Source organism: Myotis brandtii, unplaced genomic scaffold (genome assembly GCF_000412655.1).
Source record: "Myotis brandtii unplaced genomic scaffold, ASM41265v1 scaffold333, whole genome shotgun sequence".
Classification (NCBI taxonomy): domain Eukaryota; kingdom Metazoa; phylum Chordata; class Mammalia; order Chiroptera; family Vespertilionidae; genus Myotis; species Myotis brandtii.
Window position 1 is genome coordinate 690,443 of NW_005362842.1, and position 15,925 is coordinate 706,367.

General features: G+C 39.7%; 1 protein-coding gene across 1 annotated transcript; it reads left to right on the top strand.

The window, feature by feature from the left end:
* Positions 1–871: 871 nt before the first annotated feature.
* Positions 872–10,609, top strand: OSER1 (oxidative stress responsive serine-rich 1). The gene is made up of 4 exons (XM_005871247.2): positions 872–1,159; positions 3,387–3,502; positions 6,627–6,740; positions 9,781–10,609. The coding sequence occupies exons 2-4, from the start codon at positions 3,426–3,428 to the stop codon at positions 10,466–10,468; spliced, it is 879 nt and encodes a 292-aa protein (XP_005871309.1). The 5' UTR covers positions 872–1,159; positions 3,387–3,425; the 3' UTR covers positions 10,469–10,609.
* The last annotated feature ends 5,316 nt before the right edge of the window (positions 10,610–15,925 follow it).

Below are 15,925 nucleotides of genomic sequence, written 5' to 3' on the forward strand. Positions count from 1 at the left end.
CTCGGCTGCTGCGGCCTGGCCCTGCCCAGCTCCGCTCTATCGCTCCTTCCCGCCTTCCTGTTCTCTCGTTGCCCCTGCCCGGTCTTGCTCCTCCGCCTTCTCCCGCTGGGCTGTAGCTTCCCCTTTTCACTCTCCTCGGCCGCCCTTTGCCCCTTCCCGCCCTTTCCCGCTCGTTTCTGAGCCCCAGTCTCGTTGGCTGCCTCTTTGCCTACTCTTTGCCTCCTCCTGCATCCCGGGCGCCTTCGCCCAACTGAAATCTCTCATTCTGGACGGGGGAGTGTCCTGCAGGGGCCGCCTCCCAGCAGGAGACCCCAGGCGGCCAGACCTGGGGGTTCCTGGACAACTCCCCGCTCTCCGAGCCCCGCTGGGCTCTGACCTTTTCTCCCGATCCTTCCCAACTGCGACCCCTCCAGATTCTGGGTGAAAAGAACAACATTGTGCTCTGGCTCTAGCAAGAAGAGCGCGTGTCGGGGTTGAAGTGGGTGTGGAGAGAGAGGTGTGACTGTGTTTCATCTCGGGGGAGCCGATGGTTTCAACCTCGTCTTGTTGGCGACTTAGAGACTCCCTGGACGGGGCTTTCTTTCCCCGACTCCGCGCTTGCTTCCGGGGGGCCGGGGAAGTTCCTAAATCTTGAACATTGTGATGACGCGCTGACGCGCGGATCGTTTATTCTTCCCCAGGTCTCTCCTAGGCTCGAGGTTGAAAGAGGTCTTGGTGAAAACGGCAAGATAGAAATAAGATTGTGACACATGCTATTCGTTGAAAGTCAGGGAAAACCAGAAATTTTGATGGAGGAACTTAGAAGGATTTTGCTTGTCATTTTTTGAAAGGTTGGGGGAAATCGGAGGCATAAATTGCCCTGTGTGATTTGACTTAAAGCAATACAAAGTAACTTCGAATAGGCCTTTAACAGTTTGATCTTTTGGGAGATTGTTCAAGAAATCAGCGCTGTGAAAACGGCAAGGAAGTTTCCCACAAGTTTAACGTGAATTGTGTTCCCCGGAGTTTGTCCTAGAGCTCTTGATGTGAGTGAATAGGAAGGTAGGAATACTGAGGAGCATAATAAGCCTTTTGTGAATTACACACAGGCTCTGATTTAGCGCTTAAGATCGTGCCGAACACTTACCTTTGCTCAGGGTTAATAGAACCGAGAGAAAAGGTGAGTAATCAAAAATGCTGAAGTCTGAAAATAATTGAGATGGAACTTCATTCCTAAACGTTTCGTCTGCAGCCAGTTTTTATTTTGGTCTGTTTTGGTGTTTAACTTTGAGTGTGTCAACAAGAATGTTAACTAAGTTTGTGTTAACGTCCAGATTTTAGAGGTCACCTGCAGTGCTCTTAAATCAGCGCTATATAATTAAAAGTTACATATTTGGGTATAGAGCTTCTTAACACAGTCTTCCGGCAGGAACCCAGGCAGGGGCTTCCCAGCCCTGGTCTGTGTCAAGTCCCCCCGTGTATCCCTAGTCCAGCCTAGTGCTTGCACCCATGGTAAGAATTCTGTATTTGTGGGGGAAGAGAACTTCCGCCTACAGAATTCAGCAGTGTACATTTAGAAGTGATGTACTGATTTCCAGAGAGGCGGGAGAGGGTTAGTGTGGGGTCTGCAGGGTTGGGGAGACTCGGCTCAGATGACTTAACTCTATAAAGGCCACTCCTCCGAGTGAGCATTTGACTGACTGGTTATAAAGTAATTGAGGAAAACTGTAAGTCAAACTTTACTGTAGTTCTGCCCGCAGGATGAATTTGTTTACAACCTACGATAGCACTCTTTCAGATGCGGTGGGCTTTAAAATTATTAGAATGTGATCTTTGCTCACCCCTCTTCCTAGGTATGTAGGACATTATTGTGTGTGTGTGGGGGGGGGGGTCCTCTACATCTAGAAGATTAGAAACCAGTGAAGTATAGAATTGATAATGTTCATACACTGGTTAAATAAACCAGCAGAATATATGTGGGAGTGTATTTAAATTTTTTGTCTTGAGAAGTTGAGGTGAAAGCTAGCTGAGTTCTTTTGAGACTGTTTTCAGTGTTAAATGTTTCATTCCCTGGAGAGAGCTGACTAAAATATCTTCCTCTACGTAAATAAAAAAGGAAACGAGTCGTCTTGATTCCTTGCTTCATTGGTACTACATGGTCACATTGTATCTAACATATTACAACACACTCTGACCTTTGGAATATTGGAGGTCTCACAATGCATCAAGCCCACCCTGAGAAATGAGCAGAGAGGGACTCAGAGGATCCAGGGCTCTACAGAGAGGCACTGCTCTCTGGGAGTCCCCCGGGGGGTGGGGGGAGGGAGGGTTAGGGGTAGCAAGCAGGTTAGGAATAAAGAAAGAAGAGGTAGAGTGACTCCTTCGCTTCAAAAATTCCCCATCTTCTGTTTTTTTTTTGTTTGTTTGTTTTAATGTTTTTCAGATTCTCTGTGACATTATAGATACTAGTTGAAAAAATAACTAGTATCTTTTACCAAGTGAAAAAATAATTGGGAAACTAGATTCAAAGAATTTATTAACATACCTCAGTGGTGTTTCTTGTTGCTTTGGTTGGTTCCCCTTTCCCTTTTCTTTGTTTAAATGTAATAATCAGGGTGGAAAGAAAAAACTTGATTATTTGTTTTTTATTTTTTGGCTTTAAAAAATTGAACATCACTTAAATGTTCATCTATAGAACAGTAATTTCTCTTTTTTCTTCCTACCTCTTTTTTGGGGGGCTAAGTTCTTTATATTTTTTTTGAATTGTAAGTATAATTCATTTTTTATCTTTTATAATAAAATATTCAAAGCTATTTAAAAAAATGAAGGTATCAACCTTATAGGTTAACTGGAATAATCAGTAAACATGTTTGTAATTCTGCTTTGATATTCATATCCAGTTTGATATCTGGATATGAATATTTATATGAATAATGATATTCAGGATTGCTTTAGAGAAATGCTGCCATGTATCATGAAGTTATACTTAACTAGAATTTTTAGGATTAGACTAGATGAATAGTAGTATTTTAAAGAATCAGAATGCTATTCGTTTGGCTTTTCCCTTTTATTTCTGATGCAAAGGTTATTTTGTCTATAGGTTTCTAGACCTCTACAAATGGAGAGATTTTCCTCCCTTTAAAAAAGTATATTTAAACAGATTTTAGGTGATATTGTTTCCAAAACTGTGTAATAGGATATTGGCATCAAGTATTTGGGCATTTTAAATTCTATCTTAATAAATTCAAGAAATCATCTACACTGAAACTTCTTTTTAGAAATAGAAATTTGTTCCCTTCTCCTCTAACAAACAGTAATAGTATCAGGAATAAAGATTTTAACAAAATATATACTTCTGAACCCACCTGTTGTCACTGTGCTCATTTTATTTTGATTTTCTTTTTTAGTATAAGCGGGAACATCATAGTAGTGTAAAAAGTTTCACAATGAAATCCGAAGCCAAGGATGGAGAGGAGGAGAGTCTACAAACTGCTTTCAAGAAATTAAGAGTGGATGCGTCAGGGTAATTATATATATAATATGTTATTTGGGAATTATTCACTAGACTTAAATAGCCTTTTTTCTGAAGAGCTTTTTCTCTACTAAAATTTCTCATTATTTGTAGAAGATATAAATGTTAATAATGTGACATTCTACCAAATCTGCACAGCATTGTATTTCTTGTAAAAGAAAGTCTTCTGTTAAATTTTGAAAAGTTGTAGTTCATTTGTACTCCAAGGTTCCGTGGTTTGATTTTCCTTAACTTTGAGGAGTGCTTTCCCCCTCTCTTTTTAATCAAACATTATCAAGCGGTGTCCCATTAAGGATTTTCTCGTATATCTCTAGGGAATCACAGTATTTTTCACTAAAAGTGAATTACCTCAATAGAAATCTCTGCAGACATTGTCGATTTCATGGGCTCTATTGCTGAGACTATCACTATGGAAACCTATTCATTAGGGTTCTGTCACAGAGATCAATAATCTTGGACCCTTTGGCCAAAATAATTAGAGCACCTACAGACCAGCTGCTGTCTGAATGTTAAAATTTCACCCTTTGCAAAATGTTTTGTGTAGTATTCTTCTCATCCCCATTCTTTGCCCCAGGCCAGAAGAAACCTCAGATTTTTAATGGATATAAGAATATTTATTTTCATGAATGGAAACCAAACACTGGAAACTCAGAGTACAAAACTCCACAACAAGTAATAATAATAATCACTAAAAATTATATCACTATGTCTTGGACACTAGCCTGAGTACTTTACATACATTATTTAGTCCTCACTACCAACTTAGAAGATAGTTATTACTGTTATTCCAGTTTACAGACAAGCCACAGATGAATTAAGCTACTTCTTAAAGGTCACATCGGTAAGAGACCTAGACAGTTTGTCTCCAGAACCTGTGCTCTTAACCATTCCTTTATATGGTACCTTGAAGACAACTTGAAGAAATGCATGCAGTACCTGGCAGATAGTAAAAATTAAATAGATGTTATAGCTGTCTGCTTATTGCTAACACTATTTTGGCCTACCAAATGAGATTTGTACTAATAGACTGATTTATGCTAAATATACTAATTGTGTAATAGCTGTTACAGGTGCTCACATTTGCTTCCATGATACTTCAAATAAGTATCTCTCTCTTCCCAGTGGTTTTCTCAATATTGTGGTCATTTTGCCATGAAAGTTGATTGGCACTTTATAAGCCATTTTGGGAAATGGAAACAAAGCAGACAAACAGTTCCAGATTGTGGTCATAGTGTATGCTTTCATGATTTTGGGTACAGTAAAAAAAAAAATGTTTAAAGCAGGAAAATACTAGGAATGCTGCATATATATATGTATACATACAAAATTTCTTAGTATATACATTTATATAAATAACTCTTGATATACAGATTCTTTTCCTGGTATTTTAAGAAGTTGGGTCCTAGCTGATTTGGCTCAGTTGATAGAGCGCTGGCTTGCAGACTGAAGGGTCCCGGGTTCCAGTCTGGTCAAGGGCACATGCCCAGATTGTGGGCTCCATCCCCAGTAGGGGATGTGCAGGAGGCAGTGGATCAATGATTCTCTCTCATCATTGATGTTTCTATCTCTCCCTCTCCCTTCCTCTCTGAAATCAATAAAAATACATTTTTTTAAAAAAAGAAGTTGGAGCATAAAATTAAGCTGTTTCACTACTCTTAAAAATTACTTGGAACATTAAAAAAACCTTTCAAAATATCTGTATAATATATGACCAAATATTATATATTTGTAGCATGTGATCTGCTTTGAGTACAATTATAGAAAGAGAAGTAGCAGTGAAGAGCATTTGAGAAAACTGAACAAATAAGAGTAGAAGGGGTGAGTCATTACCATGAGTAAGCAGAATAAGACTTGTATAATGTATCATACATCTTTAGTTGTTTCATATTGTTGCTGACTTACAAATGGGACATCTGAGGTACTGACTCATAAACTAACCAAGCCTTGCCTGGAATTTAGCATGATCCTGTTAAGCAGGTTTTGATTTCTAGTGTTATTTGTCTTATCAAGACAAATCTCTATATATTTATTATAAAACAACATAATCCTTTTTATCTGACTATAAAATAATACATATTATAGACAACTTCACAAAAATAAAAAAGGAAGTAAACATCACATAATCACTGTTAATATATAGGCTATATATAACACCATATACTTTTTGTACACAGTTGAGATCATAATGTATGTATAGGTGCTTATCCCTGCTGTTTCCTCTTAATATTATGAGCATTCTCTCATGTTATTAAAAGGTCTTTATACACTTAATTTTTAATACATTTCTAATACTCCATCGCATAGATCTGCCGTAATTCATATAATGCAGTATTTTCTGTTATTGGATATTTAAGTTATTCCCAGTACTTTTTATTTTTAATTATATTTCAGTGGACATCTTTTTATTTTACTTTAGTAGGTTTTATATTTCGAAAGGGTTTTTATCAGTACCACAACATGTGAGGTAGGAGCCGTGTGTGTGTGTGTGTGTGTGTGTGTGTGTGTGTGTGTGTTGAAAAGGTCTGAAAGGATTCATACTAAAATGTTAATGTTGCTAATCTCCAGGTTGTGAGATTACAGATAATTATTTTTTCTCTCTTTTACATTTTTTCATCTTCTTTACTGGAAACCCATATTACTTGTGTAATTTCAAACTGCCAAGATTTAACTCAGTAAATATTTCAAGTTTATTAGTTGTAAAAATTAGAATATTTTTCTAAAAGTTGTATAATATTTGAAAATGTATTCCTTTTCAAGTTAGATTGAGTCTCCTAAAGCTTTTGCTCCTAAACTTAGTTTCCAGCTCTGGTTGCACACATAAAATAAATGGTCAGTGTCATTAGCATTCTCCCTGGACATAAGGCCTGATCTGCCCCAGATAAACAGCCTAAAGCCTATTTTTATCCTGCTGCTGGCTATACTTAAGAATCATTCTTTCGCTTGTGATTTTGCAACAGTGGGCTTTTTAGGGATCCTCTAAATTTGGTTCCAAAGGAAAATTTGCACTAAAAGCTGCATAATTTTTGAGAAACTCAAACTAGAAAGAAAACAAGTTTTGCTTGGGTTGGTGAGAACAATAAGTGCTGTAGCTGTAAATTTTGTTTATTTTCTTTAGGTCCATAGCATCTCTGTCTGTTGGAGAAGGCCCATGTGTCAGAGCATCAGTCAGAACAGCAGCAGACGATACCAAACCTAAAACCACATGTGCATCTAAAGACAGTTGGCATGGGTAAGAGCTGCCTCTTGCAGATGATTTTTAACTCAGTACCTTAAAATATTACTGGATTTTCTTTCCCATGTATCCAGAAATGGGTATGTATGATATGGAACCCAAGACTCAATGTTTAGAGAAGACCCATTCTTCCCAATTATGGATGTGCTGAGATTGGCTCTATGTTCTGATACATAGTCAATTTCTATAAATGTTCTATGTTGTTTGAGAAGAATGAGTTTTTCTCTAATCATTCTTGAGTTCCATGTATGTCCATTAAATTAAGCTTTTAATTATTATTTAAAATAGACAGTGTTGTTTGAATTTTTAAAATAATTTTTTTGTCAGCTTGACTTATCAATTATTGAGAAGTATGTTGAAATCTCTATGGGAATCCATTTGTCTGGTTTCCCTTTACGCTCTATATTTTTGCTTTATGTATTCTGAGGCTATTTTGTAGGATCATACAGCCTACATTTGTGACAGTTTAGAATGTTTTCTTTGTGGTGAATTGAGACTTATCATATAGTGACATTCTTAATCCCTCATAATGGCTTTTGTCTTAAAGTCTATTTTGTCTGGAATTAATAGAGCTAATACAGTTGTCTTTTAGTTAGTATTTGCCTAGTGTATCTTTTTCTAGTATTTTCAATCATTCTGTGTTTTAAACTTTTAGGTGTGTCTCACAAATATATATGACTTGTTTTATTTAATCTGATAATTTTTTAACTGCTTAAACTCATTTACATAGATTTTACTTTATGCTATTTGTTGTCCTTTTTTAAATTTCCTTTTCTCATCTTTAAAAAAATTATTTGAAATGGGTTTGTTTTTCCCCCTACCATTTTCCCTTCTATTGGTTTGGAGATTGTATACTTTGTTTCTATTATTTTAGTAGTTAGCCTTGAAATTTTACCATACATGCTTATTAACAAAGACAAAAGTTAGTATTTGAACCCTTTTTCTTAAAACCCATTTACTCTGATCTGACTTCCATGATCTAGTTGCCCAGTATTTTAGTTCTATCACTTTTTAGACTTACAAATTAGGTTTTATTTACCTTCATTATTATTTAAATAGACAGTGTTTATTTAGATTTATCTCATTTACACTTTATTTGCTCTTACCATTCTTGCATCTCACACCTTCCATAGGATCACTTTTTTTCTTCCTAAAGTACTTTCTTCAGAGGTTCCTTTAGTGAAGGTCTTATTGGCAAATAGGGCCTCTGTGTTATAGAACTCCATATAGAATAAATTTAATGCCTCTGGAGTTGTATAACATCATGTTCTATTGGTAAATATATTTTGTTTTGATTTATCTGAAAATGGCTTTATTTAATTCTTGTTCTTTGAAGATATACCTGAGTTGATATATACTTAAAATCATATTCTAGATTTGATAGTTATTTTCTCTTAGTTGTTGTCTTCTGGCTTCCATGTTGACATTGAAAAGCCTTCTTTTCATCTAATTGTTCTTTTGGAAATAATCTGTCTAGTCTCAGGCAGCTCTTCAGCAGTTCCTGTTGGGTTTGGTATTCTATAGTTTGCTCCAGTGTATCTGTCATTTGCTTCAGTGTGCTTTCTATATCTATAGGTTCCCTTTCATCAATTTAAAAAATTTACCAGCTGTTATCTCTTTAAAAATCACTCTCTTTCCTTTTCTATAGTCTTTCTTTCAGAGACTCCAGATTTCTTAGTCTTACATCTCTTAACTGTTACTTTTTTCCAGCTCTCCATGTCTCTGTGCTGCCTTCTTGGTCAGGGGTCAGCAAACTTTTTTTTTGTAAAGGGCCAAATAGCAAATATTTTAGGTTTTGGCAGGCGAGAAGTGAGATCTGAGGATATTATGTAGGTACTTACATAAGTGAGAAAACTCCTGCCCTACCTGCCTGATGTGGGCTATCTTGGCTGGTGGACACACTTTGTGTTCTGCTGCTGAGAATCTCAGGATGAAATGACTAGACTTGTGGGATGGCTGGGTTGGGGGCAATGCCAGGGTCAGTTTTACCTCCTGCCCTAGTGGTACTCAGATTCTAGTAAGTATTTCTCTCTTCCATAGAGAGCCTGGCACAGGCCAGACACTCAAACTGAGATTCTGCTTCTCAGTGCCCAGTGATTGCCGACAGCAGAGCCCTAACATGTAAATAGTAGTCAGCATGGACCCTAAGCAGAGGTGTGGCATGTCTGATGTCTTTTGGCCGGGAAGGCAGGCATGGGGAGTGACGGGGAGAATGGCCAAGGGGGCGGGGGGGGCACCTCAGCCTGGTCTCTATGGCCCACAGGCTGTAATTCGCTGACCCCTGTTATAAATAATTTAGATATATCTTCTAGTTTAGTATTTCTTTCCCTAACTGTATGTATTCTGCTTAGCCCATCCATTTAGTTTAATTTCAAATATGAAGTTTATTTCTTAAAGTTCTATTTGGTTCTGTTTTCAAACTTGCTTGGCAATTTTGTCTTCTTTTTGCTTTGCTTGGTTCTTTTGTTTATTCAATATTTTTTTTTAAGTTATGTAGTTTATCTAATATGTCCCAATATCTGAAAACTTCAGGAGTCTAAATCTGTCAGCTGTTAATCAGTGATAGAAATGAACCCTAAACCTGCTGCTCTGTTTAGAGATCATGCCATAATGGCCATTTGTAGCATTAGCCTCACAGTAATACTGAAGCTGCTGAATTCAAGGCATAGAAACATTTAGTTTTTACACCCTACAGTTGTCTGTGCAGGGTGCTTCTCTAAACCCGTTGGGTCACAGGTTCCTGAGCCAAGGGTTGGGACAGGGTCGGTGTTCTGCACTAAATGTTTGGCTCAAGAAATGCAGGTAAAAACTACCCTTTACCTCTCCTGTTTTTATAACTGGCTAATATGGAGATGTTGACGTTTTTGAGACACAGAGACATAGGCAGATTAAAAGGGAGGTGGGCACATCCCTTTGGGGGAAACTTATGACCTCTTAGACTCATAAGTCTGAGAGGGGGCAGATTTCCAACTGTCCTAAAGCATTTATTTAGGAGAGCTCTGTATCCCAACATCTTGTACATTTTTTTTCCTCTTAGCTCTACACGGAAGTCTTCACGAGGAGCAATGAGAACCCAACGTCGTCGACGATCTAAATCTCCTGTCCTTCATCCCCCAAAGTTTATACATTGCAGTACAATAGCATCTTCTTCCAGCAGCCAGCTCAAGCACAAAGGCCAGACTGACTCCCCTGATGGCAGCAGTGGGCTGGGAATTTCAACCCCTAAAGACTTCAATGCAGGAGAATGCTCTACTTCTCTCGATACTAATCACACAGGGGCAGTTGTTGAGCCTTTGAGAACTTCGGTTCCAAGGCTGCCGTCAGAGAGTAAGAAGGAAGACTCCTCTGATGCTACTCAAGTCTCCCAAGCAAGTCTCAAGGCCAATGAACTCTCTGACTTTCAATCTGTTTCCAAGCTAAACCAGGGCCAGCCATGTGCATGCCTAGGCAAGGAGTGCCAGTGTAAGAGGTGGCATGATATGGAGGTGTATTCCTTTTCAGGCTTGCAGAATGTCCCTCCCTTGGCCCCAGAACGAAGATCCACGCTTGAGGACTACTCTCAGTCGCTTCACACCAGAACTCTGTCTGGCTCCCCGCGCTCCTGTTCTGAGCAAGCTCGAGTCTATGTGGATGATGTGACCATTGAGGACCTGTCAGGCTACATGGAATATTACTTGTATATTCCCAAGAAAATGTCCCACATGGCAGAAATGATGTACACCTGATAGCAAGAACCAACTAATATGCTTTAAACCAATGAAGGGCTGTCAGACAGATGTAGTTAAAGGCAGACCTGGCAGCCACTTTGTGTGAGAAGACACCTCCTGCTCACTGTGCTTGCAATAAAAACTTTACTTGGCATCTCAGTTCATATTCATTCTTTAAACTTACTCTCAGAGTTCTTACATACCTACAAACTGATGAAAGAAAAAGTCCTTTCACTTAGTGATGTTCCTGGGGGATGAAGAAACTATAATTACGTGACTGGTAGCAGTGGGTACATGGTAAAAGCATTTTTCAAATCTGTGAAAGATTTTGTGGCCAAGGAAGTGAAATGTGGTTTTGTAACTGGACTGAACATTTGTTATGCAGTAATTGCCAGCTCAGAATATTAGAACTTCTATGACTGATTTAAGCCATCTCTGATTTAATGCAAAACTTATTGTCTTTACAGGTTTCTTATGTTATTAAGCCAGAGATCCAGAGTTTAGATTTAATATGAATAAACTAGCTGGCCTACCCTGTGTTGTTCGAGAGAATCATTAGCCATCACTAAGCAAACCCTGCTGGTGGTGGTCATCCTGAGGCATGTTACATGACGTCTCTCATGGAAGAAGCAGCTTGGAATGGGCTGCTTCACTTGGAGCGAGGGGATGTAATATTTGAAACTAGTATTTGTCTTCTCTGTCTCTCACATTTTAATATATATGGCATGTTCCAGTCACTTGTAATGTAGATCTCATACTTCAGTTTCAAATGCTCTGGATGGATATTATCTTTGCTCTGCCTTCCTACCCCAGGAACCCCTAAGAGAATTTTATACATGCCATATCCTGTGTTTCTGGTCAATCATCCCGAAATGCCCTCTAAAGTTTGGTTAAAAAAAAAAATCCTCAATTTCAGCTGGAGGATGAATCCCTATCTTTTTCATGTAGTCCCAAAGTGATTTTTACATATGCCACCTAACTTTTAATACAGACCATCCTAAGCATGCCCATTGAATGCAGTGAAAATTTGTCTAGCCATTTTAACACCATGTTAACAAAAAGTTTGTTTTACGTAGATTACAAAGTAAGGTTTACTCTTTACTAAAACATCCCACTGACTGCGGGGTTGATTCATGACAGTGGAGTTTGGGCTTACAAATAGGTGGACTTGTACTTGGGAGAAGTGGGGAGGGTATTTACTGGAAAAGCCCTGAACTTTAGTGAGAGACCCCTGCTAGTTACTAGTTTAGTGTGGATTGAGTAGTACTGAAGGCTGTGCATCAAGCAAGGCAGCAGAATGCCTTCCATCACAGCACTAGGGACTGTAACGGGTACTGGTCTCATAATGCTAACAGAAGGTGAACTGTTTATACAGCAAGCATTCCGCCAGGCCACTCATGCTGCCTGCTCTCAGCGGCCGCCCCCTGGGACTCCGGTGGGGCTGAGAGGACTGGGCACCACCATCTTAGGGCTATGGGTGCCACCATCTTTGTGACAGAGTGATGGTTAATTTGCATATTACCCTTTTATTAGGATACTAGAGGCCCAGTGCAGGAAATTCATGCATGGGTAGAGTCCCTAGTGGCTGCCAGCTGCCGGCCAGGGCCTTCCCCCAGCTACCAGCTGCCGGCTGGGCCTGCCTTCGTTGTGCGCCACCCCTTGGTGGTCAGCACACATCATAGCGAGTGATCGAACTCCCAGTTGGTTGAACTCCTGAGGAGACAATTTGCATATTAGGTTTTCATATATATAGACTCTAAAGTGGAAAACAACTTTTCCAAAAAAAAGTATTTAATGAGGAGAGTTGCATTGTTTTACATTTTCATATATATAGACTCTAAATTGGAAAACAACTTTTCCAAAACAAAAAAGTATTTAATGAGGAGAGTTGCATTGTTTTACATTTTCGCAAATCCCTGTAATGTTTGGCTTAATTGAAGACAGCTAGATTCTCATGTCTGCTTCTGCATTTAGTCTCTTGTGACATTGCCTGTCATGTGACCTGGAAAACCACCTGTGAGACAAAGAGTTTGACAAAATAATGTTAATTTTACATATGTCACCTAACTTTTAATGACAATAGCTTTGGCCTTGCAGATCCTCTGAAAGAGTAGATTCCCAGACCACACTTTGAGAACCACTAATGTAGGCCATTAGAGCTGATTGTACCTACCACCCACGCTCACCTCCACAACTCTTGTTTTCACCTTTTTTACTGGAGAGTAATGAAGCAAATGGGCTTAACATGTTACTTGAATTCAGATGGTTCCCAAGTCCCTAAATCTTTTTTGGTTTGCTTTTCAAACCAGTCGTCTGGTTATTTGCTTCGTTCTGTATATTAACAGAACAGTCACCAGAGAATGAAGAATGGTGCACATTCCTTTCAGACAAAGTTGTTATGAGGAGGAAGTGTCAGGATGAAAAAGAAAGTTCCAATGTTTGAGTAACCTGTTGAAGAAATCCAAACTTGGATGGAAGCTTAGGCATTCCAGATTTGCAGGAATGAATTGTATTTACATTTCAATATCTTCCTCAAAACAAGAATCTTAAAGTTAAAAATTACTCTGTTCAGACCTATTTGGGCCAACATTAATATGCATCCCTCATTGGGACATTTGACCTTCGGTGAGTGCCACTTACAGAACTCATCCTTCTCTGATGTGTCCTGGGAAAACTGATTCAGATTGTGGATTGAGAAATTAATACTCTGATGTTGAGAAGAGGAGCATCCTGACATGTGTATTAATAATTACTCATTGAATATTCATTCACTTATTTAACACATTTACCAAGAGTCTACGAAACACCAGAAACACTATACTAGGAATAGAACAATAAGCAGAACTTATCCTTGTCCTCAGAGAAAGTGCTGTGGAGAGAGGATTGGGGATAATCAGGGCTGGGCAGGGGGAGGGGCTGATATTTTATTTGGGGTGATCAGATAAGCCTCTGATAAGGTGACATCTGAGCTGAGACCTGAAGAAAGTGAGGGAGCGAGCCATGTGGGTGTTTAGAGGAACAGCAAGAATATCTGTCTTGAGGCAGGCGAGGTCACAGAGGCAGAGGGCAGGGGCAGTTCATGGAGGACCTTTTAGGCCATTATAAAGGCTTCAACTCAGGAGGAGATAAGGAACCATTTGGGTTTGGAGAAGAGACATATCAGACATGGCCTTTTAAAAAAATATTTTTTTTTAATTGATTTCAGAGAGGGAGTGAGAGAAACATCAATGATGATGCATGCCCCGCACTGGGGATCGAGCCCACAACCCCGGCATATGCCCTGACCAGGAATCAAACTGTGACCTAGTTCATAAGTCGATGCTCAACCATTGAGCACGCTGGCTGGGCTTTTTTTTTTTTTTTTTAATGGATTTCAGAGAGGAAGGGAGAGGGAGAGAGAAATAGAAACATCAAATCATTTATGGGCTGCCTCCTGCACGCCCCACATTGGGGATTGAGCCACAAAGACCTGGCCTTTTAAAAGAGCACTGGCTGCTGTGTGTGGACTAGGGCCGTGGTCAGCAAACTGCGGCTCGAGAGCCACAGGCGGCTTTTTGGCCCCTTGAGTGTGGCTCTTCAACAAAATACCACGTGCGGGCGCACGTACAGTGCGATTGAAACTTCGTGGCCCATGCACAGAAGTTGGTTTTCGGCCTGGGCGAGTCTATTTTGAAGAAGTACTGTTGATATTTGGCTCTGTTGACTAATGAGTTTGCCGACCACTGGACTAGGGGGAGCAGGGGAAGGAAACAAGGAGAGCAGTTAGGAGGCTATTGCAGTAAATCAGGCAATAGTTTCCAGTGGCCTGGGCACTTGGCAGTACAGGAGAGAGCTGTTCTGAAATCACTTTGAAGGTAGAGCTGAAGTGATTTGCTAATGGACATCAGGTGTGAGAGACAGATTGGAATTAAGGGTGATTCCAATGGTTTTAATAACCTGGAGAGCAGGTCTGGGAGAAGAAATTGGGAATTTGGTTTTGATTTCATTAAGTCTGAGATGCTTATGACATCTTGTAGAGCTGTTAAGTTGGGGTTGGATATATGAGTGAAGATAGGAGAGGGTTCAGGCTGGAGATAGAGTCAGGATGCTTATATTTAAACTATGAGCCTGAAGGAGATCACCTCGGAAGCAAATGTAGATAATCAGCTCAAGGACCAAGCTCTGGGACATTCTCAGGGTATAGAGGGCAGGGGAATGAGGAGGAACCAGCAAAAAACTGAGTAGTATCAGCAGGAATAGAACCAAGAGAGGAGTTCTAGAGGTCAAATGAAAAAGCATTTTAAGAAGGGGGCTGTCAGCTGCCAAATGCTAAGGAGAAAGAGAGATTAGGGGAACCCACTATGTGCAGGCAAGGGCATACAAAGATGAGCCAGAGTGCCGGGCACAGAGTAGGTGTTCGTGCTTTGTTTTGGAATGAAGATAATCCTTGCTTCAAAACACCTCCCAGTTGCGGGGAGGAGCCAGCATGGGAAGTTACCTAACCAGCCAGGAGCCTTGTCTGGGGAGATGAGGCTTCTTCGGCTGAGTCTTCAGCGCTGAGAACTCAGGTGGGTTTCCATGTGCGGTCCTCTCTGTTCTGGATTTTCAGTTCCCTTCTCTCCATTATAAAGTCTTGGACTCAGGAGATAAGGAACCAGTCAGCAGTCATGCTTAAGTTGAGAAGGAAACATAGGACACGGTGACTACCCTATCTGACCAAAGAACCACAGAGCAAGAAAAGACCTGGGAAAAAGAGGAATGAGATAGATACTTTTTAAAACAGTTTAAATTCACTCCAAGTTTTAGTAAATTCCATTTGGTGGAAAGAACTTCCTTTTCCTAAGGAAAATCTGTTTTAATGCACCTCTGGCCACAAGAGGTCTCCCTTTCCCTGAACCGTATTGGTTTAAAGGGCGGGGCCAAAAAGTGATGGCGGGGTCAAGAAGCTCAACCTGGTCCCGGTAAGGCCAGCAGCAAATTTGGCAAAGAATTTACTTAAACTTTTAAGAAGTCAAAGTGTCCCTTTAACAGTGACATAGTTTATCAGTTTAAAAATGAAAAAACCACAGAGTAAGGTTGAGTGAACACATACTGGGAAGAGTAAGGAGTACTTCACTGTACTTAATATTTAGGGAGTGATCGCTTCCCTCTGGTGACTATTTTATTAAGCATAATAGTTTGAAAGTAACATCAGGTGAAGATAATATTAATAATAGCTAAAGTTTATTAGTTGTGTAGTGTGTTCTCAGTCTTTTTTAAAATAGTATTAAGTCATATAATCTTTACCCAGCCATATAAGGTAGATACTGTTAGCCTTAATATTAATAACCCTTTGAGAAAGGTACTTTTGCAGGTGAAGAATTTGTGGCTTACAGAAATTAACAATTGGTTCAAGGTCACACAGCTTGGGATTTGAACAGATATCTAACTCCACAATTATTTACCCCAAGTGTTAGATAGGACAAGGGTCTCAAGGTTTGGGCCATTCTTACTAAA

Coding starts and splice junctions, on each gene's coding strand:
- OSER1 (XM_005871247.2), top strand. CDS start 3,426: ATGAAATCCGAAGCCAAGGATGGAGAGGAGGAGAGTCTACAAACTGCT. Junction 3,503..6,626: donor TTAAGAGTGGATGCGTCAGG/GTAATTATATAT, acceptor TATTTTCTTTAG/GTCCATAGCATCTCTGTCTG. Junction 6,741..9,780: donor TCTAAAGACAGTTGGCATGG/GTAAGAGCTGCC, acceptor TTTTCCTCTTAG/CTCTACACGGAAGTCTTCAC.